At 38.7% G+C, this 22003-nt stretch overlaps 1 protein-coding gene across 11 annotated transcripts in view; it reads right to left on the bottom strand.

Annotated features, from left to right (window-relative positions):
- Positions 1-22003, bottom strand: part of PHF20L1 (PHD finger protein 20 like 1) — an 83074-nt gene that overhangs the window by 19731 nt on the left and 41340 nt on the right. For 9 of the 11 annotated variants that reach the window (XM_075063262.1, XM_075063255.1, XM_075063257.1 and 6 more), the window contains 4 exons: positions 20348-20533; positions 19934-20140; positions 7445-7501; positions 5675-5779 (listed from right to left, as the gene is read on the bottom strand). In XM_075063262.1, the coding sequence (XP_074919363.1) occupies positions 5675-5779; positions 7445-7501; positions 19934-20140; positions 20348-20533 (555 nt within the window). The remainder of the gene's footprint in view (positions 1-5674; positions 5780-7444; positions 7502-19933; positions 20141-20347; positions 20534-22003) is intronic. The other 2 variants (XM_075063264.1, XM_075063265.1) reach the window with 2 other exon arrangements.

Genomic DNA, 22003 nt, shown 5'->3' with positions numbered 1-22003 from the left:
CCAATGCTCAAACCACTGAGCTAACCCTCCCCTCCCCCACATCTATTCTGTACTCTTAAAGTCCTGTTTCCTTTTCTTAGAAGTGATTCTCTCCATCCCTTTTTCTTCCACTTTTATTTTTATCTCTACTCCCACCCCCAATTCATTCTGTACCTCTCCCCATCCCTGCGTCTGCTACTGCCACCTTCTCTCCTTTTTCCCTGGAGATCTAGTGCAGCAACAACACCACTACCTGGAAATGCTGAGACAGTAGATCTACACAGAACAGCTCTGCACAACTGGCCCGAGCCTGCAGCTACAACAGTCGTAGAGAACAATACATGGCCTGATATTATCCATGCACAGTGAGACTACCTGTCCTAGGGCATGGGAGTTAAATAATTGTACTCACTACCCATTACTTCAACTTTCTCATCTTCCTTCTTAAAAGTATTCCACAGCCCTGCTACCACCATCTACAATAGTCCCATGCTGCATGCTTTGTTCAGGCTTCTCTCCCTTTCCACCATAATCCACTGTCAATTTTGTGCTTTCTTCCATATCCCCTCTAAGCTTAGGGTAGCCTCCCAGTCAACATTCCCCAAGAACCTTTATTATCCTTCACACCACTCCTAAATACGATCTACTCCTTGAGACCCATGATCAGTGACAACTGCAATGCTACTGAGTAACTGTGTTAATTGTGTCATCTTCTGTATTGTCTTGAGGTGCTGTGCATTTAGATAGTAATTTTTTTGACCAATGTCACCAATGTACAGCAGCATATCCATCTATGATGTGACAAATAACATTGAAATACATTGTGACAAGAGATTCTTTCTTCTTCATCCTCCTGCATTCTTAGGTGCACAGGGCACCCATCAGTTTCCACCATTTATTTTGGTCTTGTGAGGGTCTGTTCAGGCTTCTGAGTGTCATATACTTTCTCTATTGTTCTGGGTAAAGTTGCTCTAGGTCGACCTCTTTTTCTCTTTCCAGGTGGTGTCCATAGTATCACTAGCAATGGAAGTCATATTGCTGGCATCCTCAAAGTGTATCCAAAATATGACCATCGTCATCATCTTACCATATTTGATATTTTAGATTGGTTTGTTCTACTTAGACTTTCTGATGCTGCAAGAATCTCTTTCCAATGGACTCTGAAGATCTTCCACAGACATTTACTTTTAAATGAGACGTCTTCTTATCAACATCTATAGTAGATTTCCACGACTCTCCTCCATTAAAGAGGACAGAATTCATGCTGGTGTTAAAAATTCATGTTTTTAGGTCATTGCCAACCATGCTACTTCTCCAAACCTTTTCAAGTTTATGGAAAATGTTTTCTGCTTTTGACATTCATTGCTTGACATCTAGCCTCTATGACAAGAGCTATCTAGAAATTTGAGCAAACAAAATAAATGTAGAAAATACGTCTGTTTGGTACATCAAGTATAAGCAAGCTTTCATCTAAATGAAATGGGAAATCTTCATAACCTGTTTTTTCATTTGTCCAACTTACACTCGAGTCATCCTTAACATTCATGCATGTTGCATAGGAAATCATTCCTCTATTGCAGATGCCAGAGTATCCTTCTAGTCTTCTCTATTCACTCACTAGAAATATCTGATAAACTGAAGGTTTCAACTAACATGCATAAGGGTTTTCTAAAATACTTTGCTCTCTATGCTCAGAGGAACACCATGTAACACTTGTTCCAATTACATTACATTTCCAGAAGATATACTTGTAATTCCAAATCAATAACACAGCCAATTAGGCCTATTCAGTATAACCCGTACAGTACCCAATATAAACTAATACAAGAAGCCAAACTATATTCAGTTTAAATTTGCATCTGACTGCTATAACAGTCAGTTAGTCAGTCATTCTCAAGTCTGTCCAAGTGTATTTGTCATTATTTTGATGATTTTTATGTAAAGGTTGCATATTCACTAGTAATTTTCATTTATGTAAGGTTTTACATCAATACTCTCATCATACTTTCAAAGGGCTGAACAAACAGTAGTACACTTTTTAAAACTTATTATTCAGAAACTGGCTTAAACTACAAAAAGATCTCCCGGGCATTGTTCTGAAATATTGCAACATAGCTGCTGGTAACACTCCATTTTTGGCCTTATTCTTAAACCACACCTGTGCGGAAGTGATAGCAGTTTATCCTCTAGAAAGTCATAGTCAGAAATTGTGATGAACTAGGAAGGTCTTTACAACACTATTGTGTCACAATTCTGTTCTACTATATACAGCAGCAGCAAAGAATGAATGTTAAGAGACAAACATGAATGAATGAGACATCAACAAAAGCTGTCCCATTACCATTACCATCACTCCTCCCCCTTCCCTTTAAAAAAAATTATACAAAAACAGAACCTTCCCCAGCTTTCCCTTTGTTTAGAGTTGCCTGCCTACTTAGGCCGTAACCTCCTCAAGAGCAGGGACTATGTATTCTTCTGTGTCTTGAACAGAGTTAGGCTCACCGTCTGTACACAAAAAGCTGAGAAAACAGGAAACGAGACCAGAAATCTTGTGGTGCAGAATGTAAAAAACACACTTGAAACCACATGCTTGTGAGCAGAAGTTTTCATTAAAAATCCTTGTCCTGGGTGCTCTCAAATTATTAATCCCAGAGAGTTTCTAGAAATCTTGTCTGGATTACTCTGAACATTTTAATCAGGAATATGATGACTGACATCTACTAAGGTACACTACAGATTTGTTAGTGAGGTAATCAATCTGAGGGGCATGCCAAAGGCAGCTAATAGTTTTTGTTTTTCATTTTATGTCTTTTATATTACAGAGAAAAGAAGAGCATATTCCATGAACAAAAAAGCAGCAGAAAGGTAAGAAAAATACAGGGTATAATTAAATGGCAAGTCAAGACATTTACAGCAAACAGGTATTTTTCATAAAATGGGTATCTCGTCACTGGGACGAAGAAAAGATCAGAGAGTTTTGGCCATATTATTATTTGTTTTACCCTAGCACCGAGGAGCCCGAGTCACAGACCAGGTCCCAAACACAGAACCAAGGGGCAGTGCTTGCTCAAAAGAGCTTATAATATAAGTCTAAGACAAGAGGCAACTGATGGATATAGACAGATGGTGGAGTACAAGGAAACACTGACAAAATTGGGCAGCAAGATAGGCAGCGACCTCAGCACATCAGCGGCCTAACCGTTTGTTGTAAGCATCAAGCAAAAGGAGAGTTTAGAAGGAGGATAATGAGTTGGTTTTGTAGATGTTTATGGGGAAGCTCTTCCCAACTTGAGGGGCAGAATAGGGCCACGTCTACACTACGGGATAATATTGAATTAGCTAAAATTGGTTTTATAAAACTGATATTATAAATTCGATTTCATGCGGCCACACTAGGCACAGTAATTCGGCGTTGTGCGATTGTGGGTAGCTCTTCCGTAGCTATCCCATAGTTCCCGCAGTCTCCCCCGCCCCTTGGAATTCTGGGTTGAATCATTATTGTCGCGGGTGGTTCTGGGTAAATGTCGTCAGTCATTCCTTCCTCCGGGAAAACATCAGCTGACAATCCTTTCGCGCCGTTTTTCCCTGGATTGCCCTGGCAGACGCCATAGCACGGCAACCATGGAGCCCGTTCAGCTTTTTTTTTTTTCCGGCACCGTATGTGTACTGGATGCCGCGGACAGAGAGGCGATACTCCAGCGCTACACAGCAGCATTCACTTGCTTTTGCAATGATAGCAGAGATGGTTACGGTCGTTCTGTACCGTCTACTGCCGGAGAAAACTGGCAATGAGATGACGGTTATCTCTCCCCCTCTGTACTGTCCGCTGCTATCATGAGTGCCCCTGGCTGAAATCGGCCGGGGGCGCAACGCAAAAGCAAAATTGGGATTGACTCACTTGGGACTGAGTCAATCCCTCCCTTATGGTTTCTAAAAATAGAGTCAGTCCTGCCTAGAATAAGGGGCAAGTGTATTAGAGGACCAGTGTATCAGAGAGCACAGCTGCTCCGTGTCAGTATTCACAGGGGGTGCCCCTGCAACAACCCCACCCGTTGCTTCCCTCCTCCCCAACCTTCCTGGGCTACCGTGGCAGTGTCCCCCCCATTTGTGTCATGAAGTAATAAAGAATGCAGGAATAAAACACTGAGACTTGTTTAGTGACATAAAATGAGGGGGAGGCAGCCTCCCGGCGCGATGATAGTCCAGGCAGGACATTAAGCGGTGTGGGGGAGAGGAGCCCAGCATGCTGCTGCTATGACAGTCCAGGCAGTACAGAATCTTTTCTTTACACAGGAAAGGGAGGGGGCTGAAGCCCCCAGTTGCTATGATGAAGCTGGTTATTAGCCGTTCTGTCCTATCTACTGGGAGTAACCAGCAATGTTGGCCTCGATGTCAACATGTTAGATATTCATGAGGACGGTTACAGTCCTATTGCACCGTCTACCACCGGGGGGGGGAGAGGGAGAGGAGCGGATACTGCTCTTCACTGCTGCAGCATCGCGTCTACCAGCAGCATTCAGTACACATAGGGTGACATTGAAAGAAGTCAAGAAATGATTTCTTTCCCTTTTCTTTCACGTGGGGGGGGGGGAAAGAAACTGAGGAGCTATTCCCTGAACCACGCCAGACACTGTGTTTGAACCTACAGACATTGGGAGCACACTAACCATAATCCGATATGTTAATATCGAATTTAGCGCTACTCCTCTCGTCAGGGTGGAGTACAGAAATCGATTTAAAGAGTCCTTTATATTGATATAAAGGGCGTTGTAGTGTGGATGGGTACAGCGTTAAATCGATTTAACGCTCTTTAAATCGATTTAAACGCGTAGTGTAGACCAGGCCTAGGAGAAATCACAAAAGTGCTCGTTTGCAAACAATGAGTGGGCTATGAAGACTGGCATCATGTGCTGATCAGATGCAGAAGTGAACATCTCAATAGTGAATGAGAGATGATATGAGGGTAGGAGCAGGCCATGAAGGGTCTTGAAAATGAAGACAAGTAGCTAATCTTTGATACAACAAAGGAGGGGGAACCAGTGGTGGGATGCAAAGACACAGGTAACATAGTTAAAGAGACAGGCTAGGAAAATGATCACAGCAGCATTCTGACTGGATATGAGCAGGGCAAGAGTGCATTTGTCAAAGCCTGCGAAAAGGATGTTGAGGTAACTGAGATGTGAGATGATGACAGCCTGCATGCAAGTTTCAGCTATCAGGATGGATAGGAAAGGCTGTATCTTAAAGATGTTATGCAGAAAGAATTGGCAAGATTTAGACACAACCTAAACGTGAAGATAAAAGTAAGCAGTGAGATAGTCAGGGATGTATGTGAAAGTCTGAGATGCAGAACTGAGTGGAGGGAGGCTGGAGTGGAGAAGTGTATCTACATGTCACTGGTGTAAGAATAGTAGTTAAAGCCATGAGTAGACATGATCACCCAGAGATGGGATCTAAAGGGAGAAGGAGAGGAAATACCAGATCAAAGTGCCTTTGCTACGTGAAATTTCAAGACCAACACACCTCCTTTTGGTAATTTCTGATATTTCAGAACTTGTTTCTGAACTGTTCAATAATTCAGTATGAATGTTCAATATTTTCAGTCAGTAACAACCACTAATCAGAACAAGATAGTATTTGATCTTTACTTTTTGTCTTACTTTTCTGTCTTTACCTTCTTCCTTATTGAACTCACCATGCTGTTTAGATTTCTTCTTCTTTTTCTTCTTCTTCTTCTGTTTTGATTTATGATCTTTTTCCTTTTTCTCTTTTTTCTCTTTCTCTTTTTCCTTCTTTTTACCTAATTGCAAATGAACATTTTAAAACAACATCCTTGAATACCTTTTTCTTTCAGTTACCCTAAAAGTAACATTTAAATTTTAAATCAGTTGCCCAGAATGATTCAATTAATTTGTTCAGTGCCATGAGTATAGCCCTTGTGATTAACTGATTTTTTGGAATAGCACTGGGGTTCCTCCTTTGCTGAGACACCTTGAAGTTAACAGTTATTAGTGAGACTCTTCCTAGCAGAGTAACATAATTCAGCTTCAGTGTCAAGGAGTCAACTGTATCCCACATCTTGACAGGTAACATTGTGTAGCCTTCAGAATTTCCAGATGTGACCCACACATGAGGAAAAAAAAAAAAGACCGTTTTAATAAAAGCTTACATTTTAAAAATGTATATTTAAAAAATACATCAGTAGTACATCCATTAGTTTGTAAGAAACAGAGTAGACAACCCATTTACTTTCCAGGTTTTGATCATGCTGTAGAAACACGGAAGATGAGAACAGGAAGAACTCTTAATTTAAAAAATTACATCCTCTAGCAAAGCATGCTAGGTGATCTAATATAGAGATTAATGATAAGCACCTGAAACTGCAGCAGCCATAAATTCCTTTAAGAACAGCTAGCTATCCTCTCACCCAAAATTTTATCAGCAGAGTTTGTTCTGAATAAAATTAAAGTTACGTTTTTGTATGTCTACTCCTTTTTAAGTACTACTGACATCTGCATGAGAACGAGTTTTTGTCTTATAATAATTCATCTGTCCCTGCTATGTGTTTCTCATGGGAAGCCATAATCCACAGCTTCCAACTTCACAGTTATTTTCAAAGCAGTCATTTGTGAGGTAAAAAAAGAGGGACTTAACTTCAGCTGGAAAATAAACCTCAAGGACTAACTCTAAGATAATACTACTTTTTGTGTACATTTCCCTTAGCCACACAGAATAAGAGTAGATATACTGAATGTTTCAATTACAGCTAATTGGGCTTATTTCTATTCCTTCTTTTCTTCCATAGATTGATGATCAATTCAAACACATGTAGGGCTGAATCTGTGTCAAAAATGAATTTGTTTGGGGATGGAAAATAATGAATTGTGGCAAAAGTGAAATTTTTTGAATGAGACCTTATCTGACCATCACTAATATTTGAAGAGTGAATGCCCAAACTTCCTTAATTTAGATTTCATTTTAAGAGGCATTGCATATTCTGTTGGCTATCTAGCCATTAGACTTTTCCTTTATTTATTCCACCTCTAGGCACAAGTTAATAACCACACATACCACTTATTTCATTGAAAAAGGTTATAAAGGGCCCCATCATTACTCCTTTCCTCTTAGGCCTCACTCCCCAGCCAGTTGGTCTAGGAATGGAGACATGAAATTATAGCCTACTATTACTACAGGTCTTGTCCCTCTGTGTCCTTGCAATTTACATACGATCTCTTAGGCATACACTGTCACACTAGTTTATTTATTTCCAAGAAGCCCTTTTACATCAATTTAGGTGTTTGGGTTTCAGGTTTGTTGTTTTTTAAAAGCTGGTTGCTTTAGAAATATTAAAACAGCTGAACACTTACACCTGAAAGAGCATAACGGGTAAAAAGTTAGGGACAGACTATGTTCTTGCTCTCTCAGGCTTTAGACTTTCTGCTTAAATATGATTTTCTGTGCATACCAATTGACGATGAGCTTTTCTCTTCCAATTTCACTTTTTTTTCAGTTTTCAATATACCTGCAGATTTAAGAAAAACACACAAGCTTAGTGGGACCACTGCGGACGATGTACTTTCTTGGAAAAGTTACTTGGATGTAAACATTCCTATCAATACATAATTAAAAGAAAGATACAAGTAACACATTGATTTTTAAAGATACTTTACAATTACTTTTACGGTCTTAAGCACTGGAAAAGAAAAAGCATTGTAGTTTACCAACTTCTGAATGCTTGTCTTTCTCAATGATCTTCTTTAACATTTTTTCCTGCAGATTCTCAAAACATTTCTCCTTTACAGGCACAGAGAACTGTATCTCTGTCCCATCAGAGCTGACTGACGTGGAGGACCTCTTTTTTTCACTATTCCCTTTGGGTAACTTTAGGCTATTGGTTAAAGGCATTTCCAGATGTAAGGCATGTACATGGGACGAGGGTGCTGAAAACAAGACGACAAATTTACTGGGCATTCAGTAAGGATTTTATCCTGTATATCAGCATAGCAGCCAGGTCACTGGCTGAGTCAGGCCGCTGAAATGACAAGTACAGGAAATATTTTCATAATAGTGAACATATTGTTAAGTTTTGAACGCCTAGGTCTCTGTCTTACTATTTATTAAATGCTACATGCCAAAAACAAAAAGTCTGTTCTCTCTACTTTTAAAAAAAAGGAGAGATCAGTTCCAAACAGAGAGGTTAATTTCAATTTAATTCCCTTCTGCTTTAGACAATTTTCCTCCCTCTTCTTCTCTTTTCATTACAGTGGAAGTTACTGGTAACAGTCAGGGAGTTGATGTTACCACAGTTAATTAACTGTCTTATTTTGAAGGGACAGCTATCTCTAATAGATTTTAGAGTTACAATGCTACTTATTAAAAACTATTTGGCTCAATAGAAAGTCTGCAATGAAGTTTATTGCGTTCAGAAGCTATTTTTAAAAATGGTATTCTACCTCTAATCTAATAGAAGTTCATTACATTACCTCTAGAAATCAGTTTTTTTTTAAAATCTGAATCTAGGGAAAATAAATCTGAAGTATACATAAAGCAGAAAGCTTTGTGTAAAAATCAGAATTTGAAACTACACTTGCATATGAAGAGTGCTTTGAAAGATTTACTAATCCTTAATTATTCCCTAAAGTTCTCATTATTTAGAAGATTTTTCTCTTCGTGGTGAGCTAGGAAATCATAACTGACCAGAGATGAAAAAATATTTTAATATTGTAACGCCGATAGTTATAATCAAATACTATCAAGGAAATTTTCAAATAATCAAACCAAGACAGACCCAAAGTTATTTTGACCTGAGGAGGATACCTATTTTACTCTCTGCCACAGGGAAAAAATACGTTGCTCACACCAACCTTACTAGCAGAGCAGTGCAAGCTCTAAGTCTTTTTCCTAATTACACAGCAGGAAAGCTTTAGATGTAATCTAAGGCCTCCCTGGCCAATGCTGCAAAACAGTATGGAAAATATAGCCTTACAAAATTAGAAGGAGGTACCTGGGTTTTTTAAACGTTTAAAAATCTATTTATCATCCTTTTCAGGTTAACAATCACTCTCACAAGAGTAGCTTGACACAATTTGTGGTTAGGATCCTCTGATGCTGAAGTTAGCACAGTAACAGCTGATTGGGTGTTTAAATCACTCTTTTGGGTAAAGTTTGTGTGTGTGTACATTCTAGCAATATTTCAGCCCAAGTTTTTCCAAAAGTTATTAGTGATTTTAAATATTCAATTTAACACACTAAATGGGACCCAATTTTCAGAAGGCAGGAACTCAGCAGTTTCTGAAAAAATCAGGTACCATTATGGTTTCTCAAAAGTTGGGCCCCCAAAAATTGCATTCAAAATCTTAATCACGTCTAAAAATCTTGGTGTCTGACAATAACGCAAAATATTGACCCTGCAGAAAACCTTAAAGCAGCCAGAACCACTATCTTTAAACTGAATATGATCCAAATAAAGAGGAGGTTCTTTGGGGGTTCTTTGAAGTTCCCTTTTAGAGAGTTCATTACCATAAGAGAGAAAACATTTAAAGAAATTAAAAATAGAATTAAGAAAACAATGTGAATTTAGTGCTCATGAAAAGCAACGGATTGAGAGGCCTGAAAATCAAAGTCCTATACGTAACAAAAAAGACTCGGTACAGAAAGCGGTAATGCTCTGGGGACGCATATGTGGAGAGACAGCACAGAGCATCCTCCTGGGCTAGTTTTCCTTTGCCAGACAGAGTACCACACACTTCACATTAGCTTCCCTCTACCACTCCAGCTCCTGAGAAGCCTCTTCCTTCAAGCAGTAGCCAAGGAACTTCACAGTAATCAGTCAGTAGGAGCAGCTAGGGCACTGGTACATAAAGCAGCAGAACTACCCAACATAGAGGTACTACATGGTGAACTTTCCAAGCTGTCTGATGTAAAGGCAGCTTCAGATGCCACTCCCCATCATGCAGTCTGGCCAGCACTGAAAGCAGCTACTTGTACTGGGCAGAGGGAAGGAGCCAAAGTGCCTCGAGGTCTCAGGTTATTGGTTGGAGGTGTTTTCCCCAGTTGGTGTTGTTAAGCCCCGTGCAATAGCTTGAGCAGACTATTCCTGATGCCCAATACCTTCTCAACACAGGTCCCAGCCTGAGCACCCACCTTGGCAGCAGAGATAGGAGGGGAGAAGGGATATGTAAAATACCCTGTGGGTTAAGTATCCCTCAAATATATTTATTAGCAACAGAAAACACTATGTGAACTATTTCCTCCTCTGGGCTTCCTAGCTTTTGTGTCTGTCTTGTAGGACTGCAAAGCTCTGCAGGGCAGCAACAGTCTTCATCTGTCTGACGAAGCAGGTATTCACCCATGAAAAGCTTATGCTCCAATACAACTGTCAGTCTATAAGGTGCCACAGGACTCTTTGTCGCTTTTTACAGATCCAGACTAACACGGCTACCCCTCTGATACTAGTCTTCATTTTGTGTTTTTACAGAGCCAGGAGCACATTGTCAGCACATTAACAAATATTAAACAACAACTACTTCCCACATCGCATTCTACCAGCAGGCTTCATCCTAACCTGCAAGGACCACCTCTAAAGATGACAGCTTATTTTTTAGTATTCTATGGACCATCAATACTTGGCCTCTCTGTCAAGGCTAACAAAGATTCCAATTAGTGCTAACGTGGTGGACATGCTGTTTTTTTTTGTTTTTTTTTTTGGTTATGTGGGTATGTGTACTGTAGAAACTAAACTGAGACCACGTAACACCACACATCAGATAATCTGGTTAGGCCACTACCATCTTGAGACAGGACACTGAGGGCTCCATATCTGAACAGTCCACTGAATAATCTAGTCTCAAGCCATCTTCCCAAAACAGGACTATGTTTTTAAATAACGAGATTAAACCATTTTCCTATGTCAGTCATCCAAACCCATCAAATGTCATTATTCCAAACATTACCTTAAATCTTCAACATCCTGAAATTAGACCATTAAAGGTTAAATACCACCTGACAAACTTATCAGCTAGTGACTAAGAAAGTGGTGGCTGATGGCTCCAGGAGGTATTTTTTATAGAAAGAATTCTGCTACAGTGACACTCATACCCTTTCAAATAATTTACCCACGTAAGCTCCATCACTACAGTAACAGGAAAGGAGAAGATAACACATACAGTTACATTTTTCCTAGTAAGCAACTTTATCTAGTCTTCATTTAGAGGTACATAAAAGGAGGTGTATAATCATTTGAAACAGAAGCCTAGATATACTTCCTATTAATAATCACGTTTTGAAAATTATAATTTCATTTGTACCGAAATAAATGCTATTTCATAAACCTGATATTTTAATTTCAAATGTGTAAATTATCATACCTTATAAAATAAAATGTTGATTTACACCGAATAGCCATAAAATTAAGTAAGAGGTGATCATTCAGAGCCTTTTAAACCAATGTAACCAACAGAGCAATATCATTCATAATTTAATAATTTGTATAAACTAAATACTGAGAAAAATGAAACTTGGTAGTGACTCTGTAAAGGAGTTTTTAACTGACATTTCTTTCCTGTTGAGGTAAGCAGATACGATCTCCTACCCACACACAGCAGCAGTGTGGGAATCTATGCAGGAAGTGCTATGCATGCTGTGTGTTGCGCGTGTACACCAAAGACACTGAAGGACCAGATGTGAGCAATCAATGTCTATATCATTACTTCAAAGGTGAGTTTTGAAACCTCCATGAAATAATGGAAAGACTGATTTCAGCTCAAATATATGCAGACTACATCAGTTTTAATGCTTTAATTATGCCAGCATAGTTAAAGCAGCATAGATCCTCAAGTGCAAATACATGTCTATAGGTATAAAAAATAGCTTATTCTAGTTAAACCTATTCCAGTTTGGCAATGCCTAAGAACCTATACCACTATTAACGGTTTTAAACTGGTATAACACTGTCTATTCTACTGTTTTTACCAAAATAATTATGTCAGTTAAAAAAAAAAAATCACATCCCTTAACATTGTGTCAAGTATCAGTTAGTCTGGATCTGACAAAGTGGGTATTCACCCACGAAAGCTCATGCTCCAATACCTCTGTTAGTCTATAAGGTGCCACAAGACTCTTTGCTGCTTATCCCTTAACATCGTAATACCTTTAAGCATAGATAAGCCCAGTATAGTCAGGGCTTTCCTAAAATATATGGATTTTGTTTTTTTTCATTTTTGAAGCTTCTGCACTCTGAGGTATTTACATGAAAATATATTTTCAAATATATATCATGGACATTTTAAATAGACTCTTATTTTCAATCTGTGCATGGAAACTAACTCTTCTAAAAGGTTAGAGTAATGAGAACATTAAGGTTCTTGTTTGCCTATTAGGAAACAGAAGAACTCCACAAAACTGACTGGAACCCTACAGGGGACAAGCAATGGCAGAAGTCATTGGAGGGAAGGACATGACTAGCGATTGGAATGAACTCTCAATGAATGCTGAAGACAGGGGCATAGATGGATCTGTGAACTGCTCAGAGGCTTGGTTTGCTAGTACTGTGTCAGGAAACTTCAGAAAAACCAGGTAGATGAGGACACTGATAATTCAATATAGAGAAATGGCTAGCTACTGAGTTACTGGAATCAAGCGATCAAAATTATCTGGCATGTCTAATTTTGAAGAAAACAGTAGAAAACAAGGGACTGAATGGACTGGATCATTAAAAATAGATAATTGTGCTGAAGTATAAACACTGTCAAGAGTTGTTAAATTGCAAAACAGGAAGACTACATGTTGATATTTGCATTTAATTTTCATAATCGTATAAAATTTGCAGAGTATAAGGAGGTTTTTGATCAAAACAAAGCCTGTATTTTACAAAAGGAAACCTACAATGAAGCACTAATGGTACAAATGCAATAGGGACTTAACAGTTTACAGGCTGTCCATGGATACTTGTCAGTGTCTCATTGGAAATCAGACTTGTTTTAACTCACAAGAACCAAAGACAAATTTGGAAAAATAATTCTGATAAAACTATACACCTTTTCCATTACTTAGTCAACATAACTCCTAACTACAACTTTAGGCTGAGCCCAGAACAAGAAGCAGCAGCTGAGATACAGAAGCTAAAAATGTAACATTGAATTCCCTCCTTGCACTTAAAACTGAAGATACTGTTCACTACTCCAAAGAAGAAGGTGATTCTGTTTCAGTTAGTGGCATCAAAATGGTGGGAAAAACTGTGGAAATAATGGAAGACATGACAGCTGAATTTAGAATTTTGTCAGTTTTCAAAAGAACTGCACTTTGTCCTGCCAGCTCAATATCAATCAAGCATCTTATTAATACATTTGTACTGATCAGGTTTTGAATCTCTGCAACAGGCTAGGTGCTGGAAAAGCAAATAAGATTACTCAGATTGTCAGCATTTTGGATAGGGGACTGACTTTTCATCGTATGTGTGTGTACCTTGTCTAGAATACAGAGGGGGACACCATCCCCAACTGGGATCTCTAGGTACTACCTCAATGCAAATATTAAATAATAAGTTGAAGAAAGTGTATCAGTATCTATATGCAGATACCAAAGAGTGGTAGACCTAAGTAGTTAATAGTCCGAGGAACTGCATTATAGTGCTATTGTGTTTTACTTACAGAATCACAAGCTATACATTTTGGAAAACATACCAGCCTGTGCTTGAAGCATACATGTAAGAAGTTAATTGCAGAAAAGCTCAATTTTCCACTTCCCTCCCCTTTGAAAAGCAACATTTAATAGTTTGACAAAATAAAGCTTTACTAAGAATGAATAACTATTTAATGTTCTTTTTCCACAATTAAATATGACCTACTTTTTTTAAAATGGCTTATCTCATACACTAGATTCAAACACTTCCAGGACCATAAATGACATCACTTTGTCCAAATGGCCCCTCTATCTCTAGCCTCAGAAGTCATTATAAACTTAATACATTTCAGTTTATTCAAGGTGAGAAAAATAGGTACCATTTTAGTTTGAGTCTTGGGGAAACAGCATTTCTTTTTATCTAAACATTACAGCTCCATCTGCTTCTGTACGTTGTGGACAATAATAGGAATACTGGTAATATCTTGCACTTTTATAGCACCTTCTATCCTAGGACCTCACTGTGCTTTATTAATATTAATTTAGCCTCATTACACTTTTCTGAGATAATTCCATTGCACAGATGTGAAAACTAATGCAGACAGAGATAAAGTGACATGCTCAACATCAGAAAGTCTTTGGCAGAGCTGAGAAGCAAACCCTGGTCTCTTAACTGACTAAGTCCCCTGAGACAAGAGCACACTTAACTTTCACATGAGATCATTTTCCACATGAGAAGGAGGAAATGTTATACTGTAATTTAGTGCATCAGGTTCACAGTAGCATGTTTGAAATTTCAAACAGAAACTTTGGCAGATATGACTGCTGGAAGATTATCTGCAAGTAAAACTAGCTGCCACTGGCAAGAGAATAGTAAAGATTTGATAATAAACCTCTTCCATCAGAATATGCTTTATGAATGGCAATCACCTCGTTCAGATCTGAAAGCTAAACTCATCTCGATGCCCAAACTTTCCCATAATAAATGCCTTATACATAATAACTAGTAGGGAAACAACAGAGCTACATGCCCTCTACTCACAGGAACTCCTACCAAACTACAGTGAATCTGGACAGACAGGATGTTTTTACATAATACCTATTATACTCAATAATTATACAAATTATAAGTTAAATATTGGATTTCTATAACTGTGCAGACCAGTAGAGAAAGTATGATGTACTTAGAAACAGATCACAACAGTATGACTGGAAATGTTAATGTTTGGCAGCACATTTCAGTTACCATGCCTTCTTACTGTGAGAGCCCTAGGGTGACCAGACAGCAAATGTGAAAAATTGGGATGGAGGTGAGGGGTAATAGGAGCCTATATAAGAAAAAGACCCAAAAATCAGAACTGTCCCTATAAAATCAGGATATCTGGTCACCCCACAGAGCCCTGGGATCTTTAACTTCTACTTGGTGAATCACCAGAGTTGTAGAGGTTTATTCTGTTCAAATATACATCAAGTATATGCTTCAGAGATTTTCCAGATAATTTCTGCTGTTATTGCTGGCTGGTCATCCAGAACAAACTATCTTTGAAAGATAACTGCACCCAACTACAGCAGCTATATGCCTTCAATGTCCAAACTATAATGGAAGAAAGCATTCTTCTGTAGAAAGATATTCACCAATAACTGTTCTTTGATTACACTGCCTCTGTAATGTGGGATGTGCATCCCTAGTCCTGAAAGGTCAAAACGATCTAGAAGAGCAACTTGACTCAACCCTTTTGTTTAGATCTGAGGATGTCAAAAATCAGTGTGTATTTTCTGGGGTTAGTTGAGCAACATCAGATTCAATACTTCAGCCTGTGCTCACAACAGATTCTGAAACTGCAGTCCTCCAATGAAGACATTGCCACCACTGGCTTCTCAAAGGATGTGGAAGAAGCCAGCCTAAATTCAGTACAATCCGTGACTTCCATATCATCAGCCATCCTCCAATTCTGACAGGATTTTTGTCTAGGTTATTCTCATTCCTGATCAAAGAAGGTAACAGCTCTCAAGATGGAAGTGTGGTAAGACAACATGGGTAAAAGAACTCTAGCAGAAAGTGGTATGACAGAAACCTATGTACGTAAATGCCTATGTAGGAGAAGACCAGACCCCTTCAAAAGTGCATCAGGGTCTTCCAAAGCTGAGAGCAGACCAAATGAACTTCAAAGCCTGTCCCTGATGATGCCAAGGCTAAGTTGGGTAGCCCTTGGAAGGAAGGACTTCTTCAAAGAAGAAGAAGGAAGACTATAAGGCAAACTCGAGTTATCAGGCTCAAAAGGCCTATGACAAGTCATGGATGAATATGGCACAGACAGGACCCAGGGGCCGACTCTAATTCAAAAACGCAGGCTTATCAGGACACCCAATGATTGGGTCCTCAGATACAATAAAAAAAAAAAAAAAAAAAAAAAAAAAAAAAGAGGAAGTTAAAAATCATTTAGAAAAGTTAGATGCCTGCAAGTCACCAGGGTCCGATGAAATGCATCCTAGAATACTCAAGGAGTTAATAGAGGAGGTATCTGAGCCTCTAGCTATTATCTTTGGAAAGTCGTGGGAGATGGGAGAGATTCCAGAAGACTGGAAAAGGGCAAATATAGTGCCCATCTATAAAAAGGGAAATAAAAACAACCCAGGAAACTACAGACTCCCAATCCTGCTGGAAAGGTATAACAAGTGGGGTTCCGCAGGGGGTCTGTTTTGGACCGGCTCTGTTCAATATCTTCATCAACGACTTAGATGTTGGCATAGAAAGTACGCTTATTAAGTTTTGCGGACGATACCAAACTGGGAGGGATTGCAACTGCTTTGGAGGACAGGGTCAAAATTCAAAATGATCTGGACAAATTGGAGAAATGGTCTGAGGTAAACCGGATGAAGTTCAATAAAGACAAATGCAAAGTGCTCCACTTAGGAAGGAACAATCAGTTTCACACATACAGAATGGGAAGAGACTGTCTAGGAAGGAGTATGGCAGAAAGAGATCTAGGGTCATAGTGGACCACAAGCTAAATATGAGTCAACAGTGTGATACTGTTGCAAAAAAAGCAAACGTGATTCTGGGATGCATTAACAGGTGTGTTGTAAACAAGACACGAGAAGTCATTCTTCGCTCTACTCTGCGCTGGTTAGGCCTCAACTGGAGTATTGTGTCCAGTTCTGGGCACCGCATTTCAAGAAAGATGTGGAGAAATTGGAGAGGGTCCAGAGAAGAGCAACAAGAATGATTAAGGTCTTGAGAACATGACCTATGAAGAAGGCTGAAAGAATTGGGTTTGTTTAGTTTGGAAAAGAGAAGACTGAGAGGGGACATGATACTAGGGAGGTTGTGGAATCTCCATCTCTGGAGATATTTAAGAGTAGGTTAGATAAATGTCTATCAGGGATGGTCTAGACAGTATTTGGTCCTGCCATGAGGGCAGGGGACTGGACTCGATGACCTCTCGAGGTCCCTTCTAGTCCTAGAGTCTATGAATAAGACTCCGTATGAAAGCTTCAGATTCAAAAAGCTCAACTGCCTCAGACCCATCCTTCCAATCATAGCACATCTGCTGTTCAGATGGCTGGTCTGCAGCATGCTACCTAGAAAACTCACTTGACCTTCCTCAGGACAGAAAAACAGCATGGAAACTCAAGATAGAGCAGGTCCTCCTGTCTGACTTTGAGGCACTGGAATAAAGGAGACTTCAGAACTAGGGATGTAAATAACATTTTTAAAAGAAGTAAACATTTAAACTGTTAACATTTTACTTGTTAAACATTCAACCGTTAGACTCTGCTGCTGCCCTGGGCACCCAGGGTCCTGGATCAATGCTTGGAAACTCCACTCGCTGCCGGCCCCACCCCGCACCACAGTTCCCAGCTGCCAGCATGCCCGGGACCTTGGGGTGGCTTGGGACCCCGGACCACGGGCACGTGGGGAGTCAGAAGCGAAGTCCTGCAGCTGGAGTTTAAATGTTAAGCATAATATCTTACCAAGAAGACTGACACTGATCAGTTAATTACTTAACTGGTTAACATTTTACATCCCTAGTCAGAACAAGCACTGCCATCTCCAAGAAGCAGAATGATCACACCACAGACCCAGAGGGAAAGAAACAACAGGTACCTGGCACCCACTGAATGATTCCCTCAAAGCTGAAGCAGACTACTTTGAATCTTATATGGAGTCAACAAGCACTGTTAACCTTAGAGAGACCAAGATCCGTAGAAATCAGATCCATCAAATTAGCTTTCACAGCTTCCTGCAGAAGGAAAAGCTGTAAATACTCTCTCTCATATTCTGAGCCCAAGATGTAAAAACCACAGACAAAGCAGCACACCTCAGGAAATAGTCTTCTCTGAGACAGAGTAAACAATATGAGTACCAACCTGTCAAATATTTCTGAGCCACAGCATGCTTTGTTCAAAGCTTGGCGTGTTTGTTTTTGTTTTGTTTTTGGTCAAGATCATCCATAGGCTGGACTAAAACCAGGCCCATTCACTGAAGCAATACAATGACATTCACTGAGTGAAGAAACAGTGACCAGGACCAAACCACTCAGATCCTAAGCTAGTGCCAAGAGGATACTCTGCAACAAAGCAAACACTTAAAAAGCAATACTAATTACATTAAACTAACCAGCAATCACCCTGCTGAACACAGATTCAGCAGGAAATTCGGAATAAATAAGGCAATTGTAAAGCTGATGGTCACAACACTTGCAGCAAGCTATGACAAAACAGGAACAGATGGTAGCTGATGCTGCTGGTACCTCTTTTGTAACCTGGCTCTGAACACACAGATTCCTTGAGGCGGGAATACATGCAGCCCCAATAGACATTGCTCTTCTAAATAGCTCTGAGCTCAAGACACTGGGCATCCACATTCAATAAAAGTGGGTTTCTGTACAAGTAATTCTTCATGAAATCTGTAGCTCTCTTTTTTAGCACCATGAGGGAAGTATGATATGAAAAATTGTTATAGAATCTGAAGTACACATTACATTTCAATGCATTTGAGAATTCTTATAAATTACAAATCAGACAAGAGAAAACTAAGTCACATGCACGAAGTTCCACTGGCGAAGTAGAGAAGAGCAACATTTAAAAAAATTAATAAAAGAAAATTGGAAATATTTATGGTCCACTTTATCTTAAAAATATACCTTATTTTATAGATTCACAGATTTTAATAGCAGAAGGGGCAACTATGATCATCTAATTCAATCTTCTGTATAATACAGGTCACAGAGTTTCATCAAATAATTCCTGCCTGGAACTAAGTAACTAAGGTTGTGAATGGGCAAAGAAATCAACCTATGTGGAATCAACAGGAATCTGCATAGGGTGGTGATCTCTTTCCAAGAGTGCAACCATGAAAGTTATTTCATGAATATATCACTATCTACACAATGACATTTAATTTTTCCTGATAAGAATGTACAGTCTCATTTGAGCACAATACTTCAAATAGTGAGCTACAAATATTTAACAAAGTTTCTATATTTTTAATAAACGTATTGCACAAAATTTTCTTTAAGAGAACAAGACCGTTTCCAAATTAATTTTTCAGGACAGTAAAAAGTTACTACTTTTTGCATTTTTAATCACTTTAGTTAAACAACTCTCAGGCCTTCTATACTGCATAAGTAAACTGAATGCATGACTTGAGGAACGGCATCCAACTCTGGCAACCTGATACATTCAGGTGGGACCTCTGCAGAACCCCAATGTGGGGTTCTACACTGACACAAGGCAAGAGTGTAGGATCAGGGCTATAAACTGATAAATTACAGGTGGATTTTCAGAAATGTTCAGCTTTGGCATCATATTTCTCCCATTGAGGACACTGGAAAAAATCCAGTGGATTTTAAATGAGAGCCGAACTAGACCAATGTTGACTGCTTTTGAAAATTCCACTCTACAAGAATTACTGTATTTTCCCAATGAAACAAATGAAGAAAAAAGTCAAATCAAGACTGGCTAAATAAAGTTAAATTTATATTCTTAAATTTTAAACCTAAAGCAAAAAGACAAATGGGCATTCCTGAGTTTAACATTTGACAGCAAAGTAGCTCTGTGGATATTTATGCTCCCAAAATTGCTGCTCTTGAGCTTTCGATCCCTATCTGTAGTATAAAACCAGATCCACCTTTGAAGAACATTAGAACCAAAGCACTAATGCAGTTCAAAGCTGGGAGAAGGCAGAGAATCCAAAAGGATCCCAGGAGGAGAGGAAGACTTGAAAGCCTATAACAGAAAACCTATCCCTTCATTTTGTATGACTGAACACATACAATACACTTACATACCCTGCAGCTATAAACCTAACTGCTTGTGAACTGAATCTCTTTACCTGACGCTGTTGTAGCTACTCTTCCATCAGTTACTGCTTTGGAAGAATGATATGTAATCATCTGAGTATCTTCCTTTTCTTTACTGGGGTACTCATTACGGAAAGTGGATTCTGTGGATAATGGCGCTGTAACTTCCAAACTACGGCTTAAGTCAAGAGGGAGACATGGTCCACGCTTCTCAAGTGACATATGAGCAACATCAGGTACTACACAAAAGAAAGAATGTAATATTAACAAAGATATATAAGCCCAACAAACAACAGTATGGGTCGCAGTGTTACAATAAACAAACAGCATGTAGCTAAAGGTACTCAATGTTAGTCAAAGATCTCATTAGGTGAAAACAATGTGAAAGGTCTTATTCTTTATGATTGTTTCTCTTGGGTTGTTCTTTATTAGATTAAATACATTACCCTCTGATATTGATGGCTGTTGATTTTGAGCACTGATGGAGAACACTTTTCCATCAGTGACTGGAGAGGGAGAAGGAACTTTTTGTATAGACTCATCAGGCAACAAGCAAGTGGCTAAACGCTGTGATCTTCTTCTCCTCTGGCTATATTTGTAGGATCTAGGGGGATTCACTGGTTGTGACGGACCTAAAAAGAGATCTTTCAATGTTCATGAAGTAGAGATATGTCACAATCTTACGGAAATATTTTAAGATCTAGAGAAGGGTCATGCTTTAAATAGTTCTCTTCTGCAGAACTGCTAATCACATTATGCTGTGTAAAAATGAATAAAAACTATGAATATCTGATGAGTGTTAATGTTTGAGGCAAGATTTTTGTTTTTTGCTTAATATACTACTATATAAATTTGCCTCCATAGATACAGAGAAGGTCCTCATGCAAATAATCTATTTGCATTAAGGGGAGTCACCCCATAAATCAATGAGAGTGTAGACAGCTTATAGTTTAAGAAACAATAGGATTTTTAGTACAGCAAAATAATTGTCACAGTATTAAAAAGAAAGAAAAAGACAAAAAAAGAAGCATGGACAGCATTAACATAAAACTTTTAAAATAAATTCACAAAAGGTAATGGTTCATTTCAGTTCTAATCTCTCCACTTTCTGTTAAACTGATATTAACACCCTAGTAACAACAAACAGAAACATTAACTGTCAGTGCACTACATAGCAAGAAGTCTAAACCTCAGCATAAAGAATCTCAAATGAAGAGAAATATTTGTAAATATTATAGGCCTGATTCATTAAAAAAAATAAAACCTCACTTATGCATGTTTCACATATTGTACTTGGGGAAACGAGCTTTACCTGCATAAATTAGAGTTCTGTAAATCATTAATTCTTTTTCCTCCTTGCTTTACCTAGACTTTGTCATACTGAGGATTTGCAGTAGTAAAAAAAATTACATTTTTATTTTTAAAAAAGTCAAAAGAGGTGGGAGCTGTTACAAACCATAATAAAAAAAGTAAGTAAGTATCTAGGCAATGAAGTTACAGATTTTTTTTTTTAAATGGCAAGCAGATGTGTATCTTCAGTCCAAAACACAAAACCTCTTCAAACAAAACTACTTACCGACATCTTAGGGGTATTGCAACATGTCTGGATGACAGTGATTTGTGGGGGAAATTCATAAACATGATTTAAAATCAATGATATTTATTGAGAGAATACAGAAAACTGAATTGGCTCACCTCCCTCTCCCATTCAATTAAAATTTGCTACAAGATTAAGAGACATTTCTCTCTTCAACATGTCAACTGTAGATGTAAGGATGCAACATGTGATGAAGGAGTCCTCTTCAGGTCTTATTTTGTCACGGCTCTGGGAGTGAAGCAAAACTTAGGCTTTTGCTTTACAGAAACCCATGTTAATTATAACTGTTGACCGCATGACTTCGCCTTCTTTGAGCAACAAAGTGTCTTTAAGAGGTGAAGCTCAAAACAAATTGAAAAATCTACACTATCCCTCTCCAGCAAAAATATATAGAGCGAGCTTGTAATTGCTCAAAAATATAATAAAATCATTCAAGGATGTTATGCAGCAGGTAAATTTCACCAACTCTTCCATCCACAATAATATCTTGATATTTTGCAAACCA

Source organism: Chelonoidis abingdonii, chromosome 2, assembly GCF_003597395.2.
Source record: "Chelonoidis abingdonii isolate Lonesome George chromosome 2, CheloAbing_2.0, whole genome shotgun sequence".
Classification (NCBI taxonomy): Eukaryota; Metazoa; Chordata; order Testudines; family Testudinidae; genus Chelonoidis; species Chelonoidis abingdonii.
Note: the sequence above shows the minus strand (reverse complement) of the source record. Positions and strands in the feature narration are given on the sequence as shown.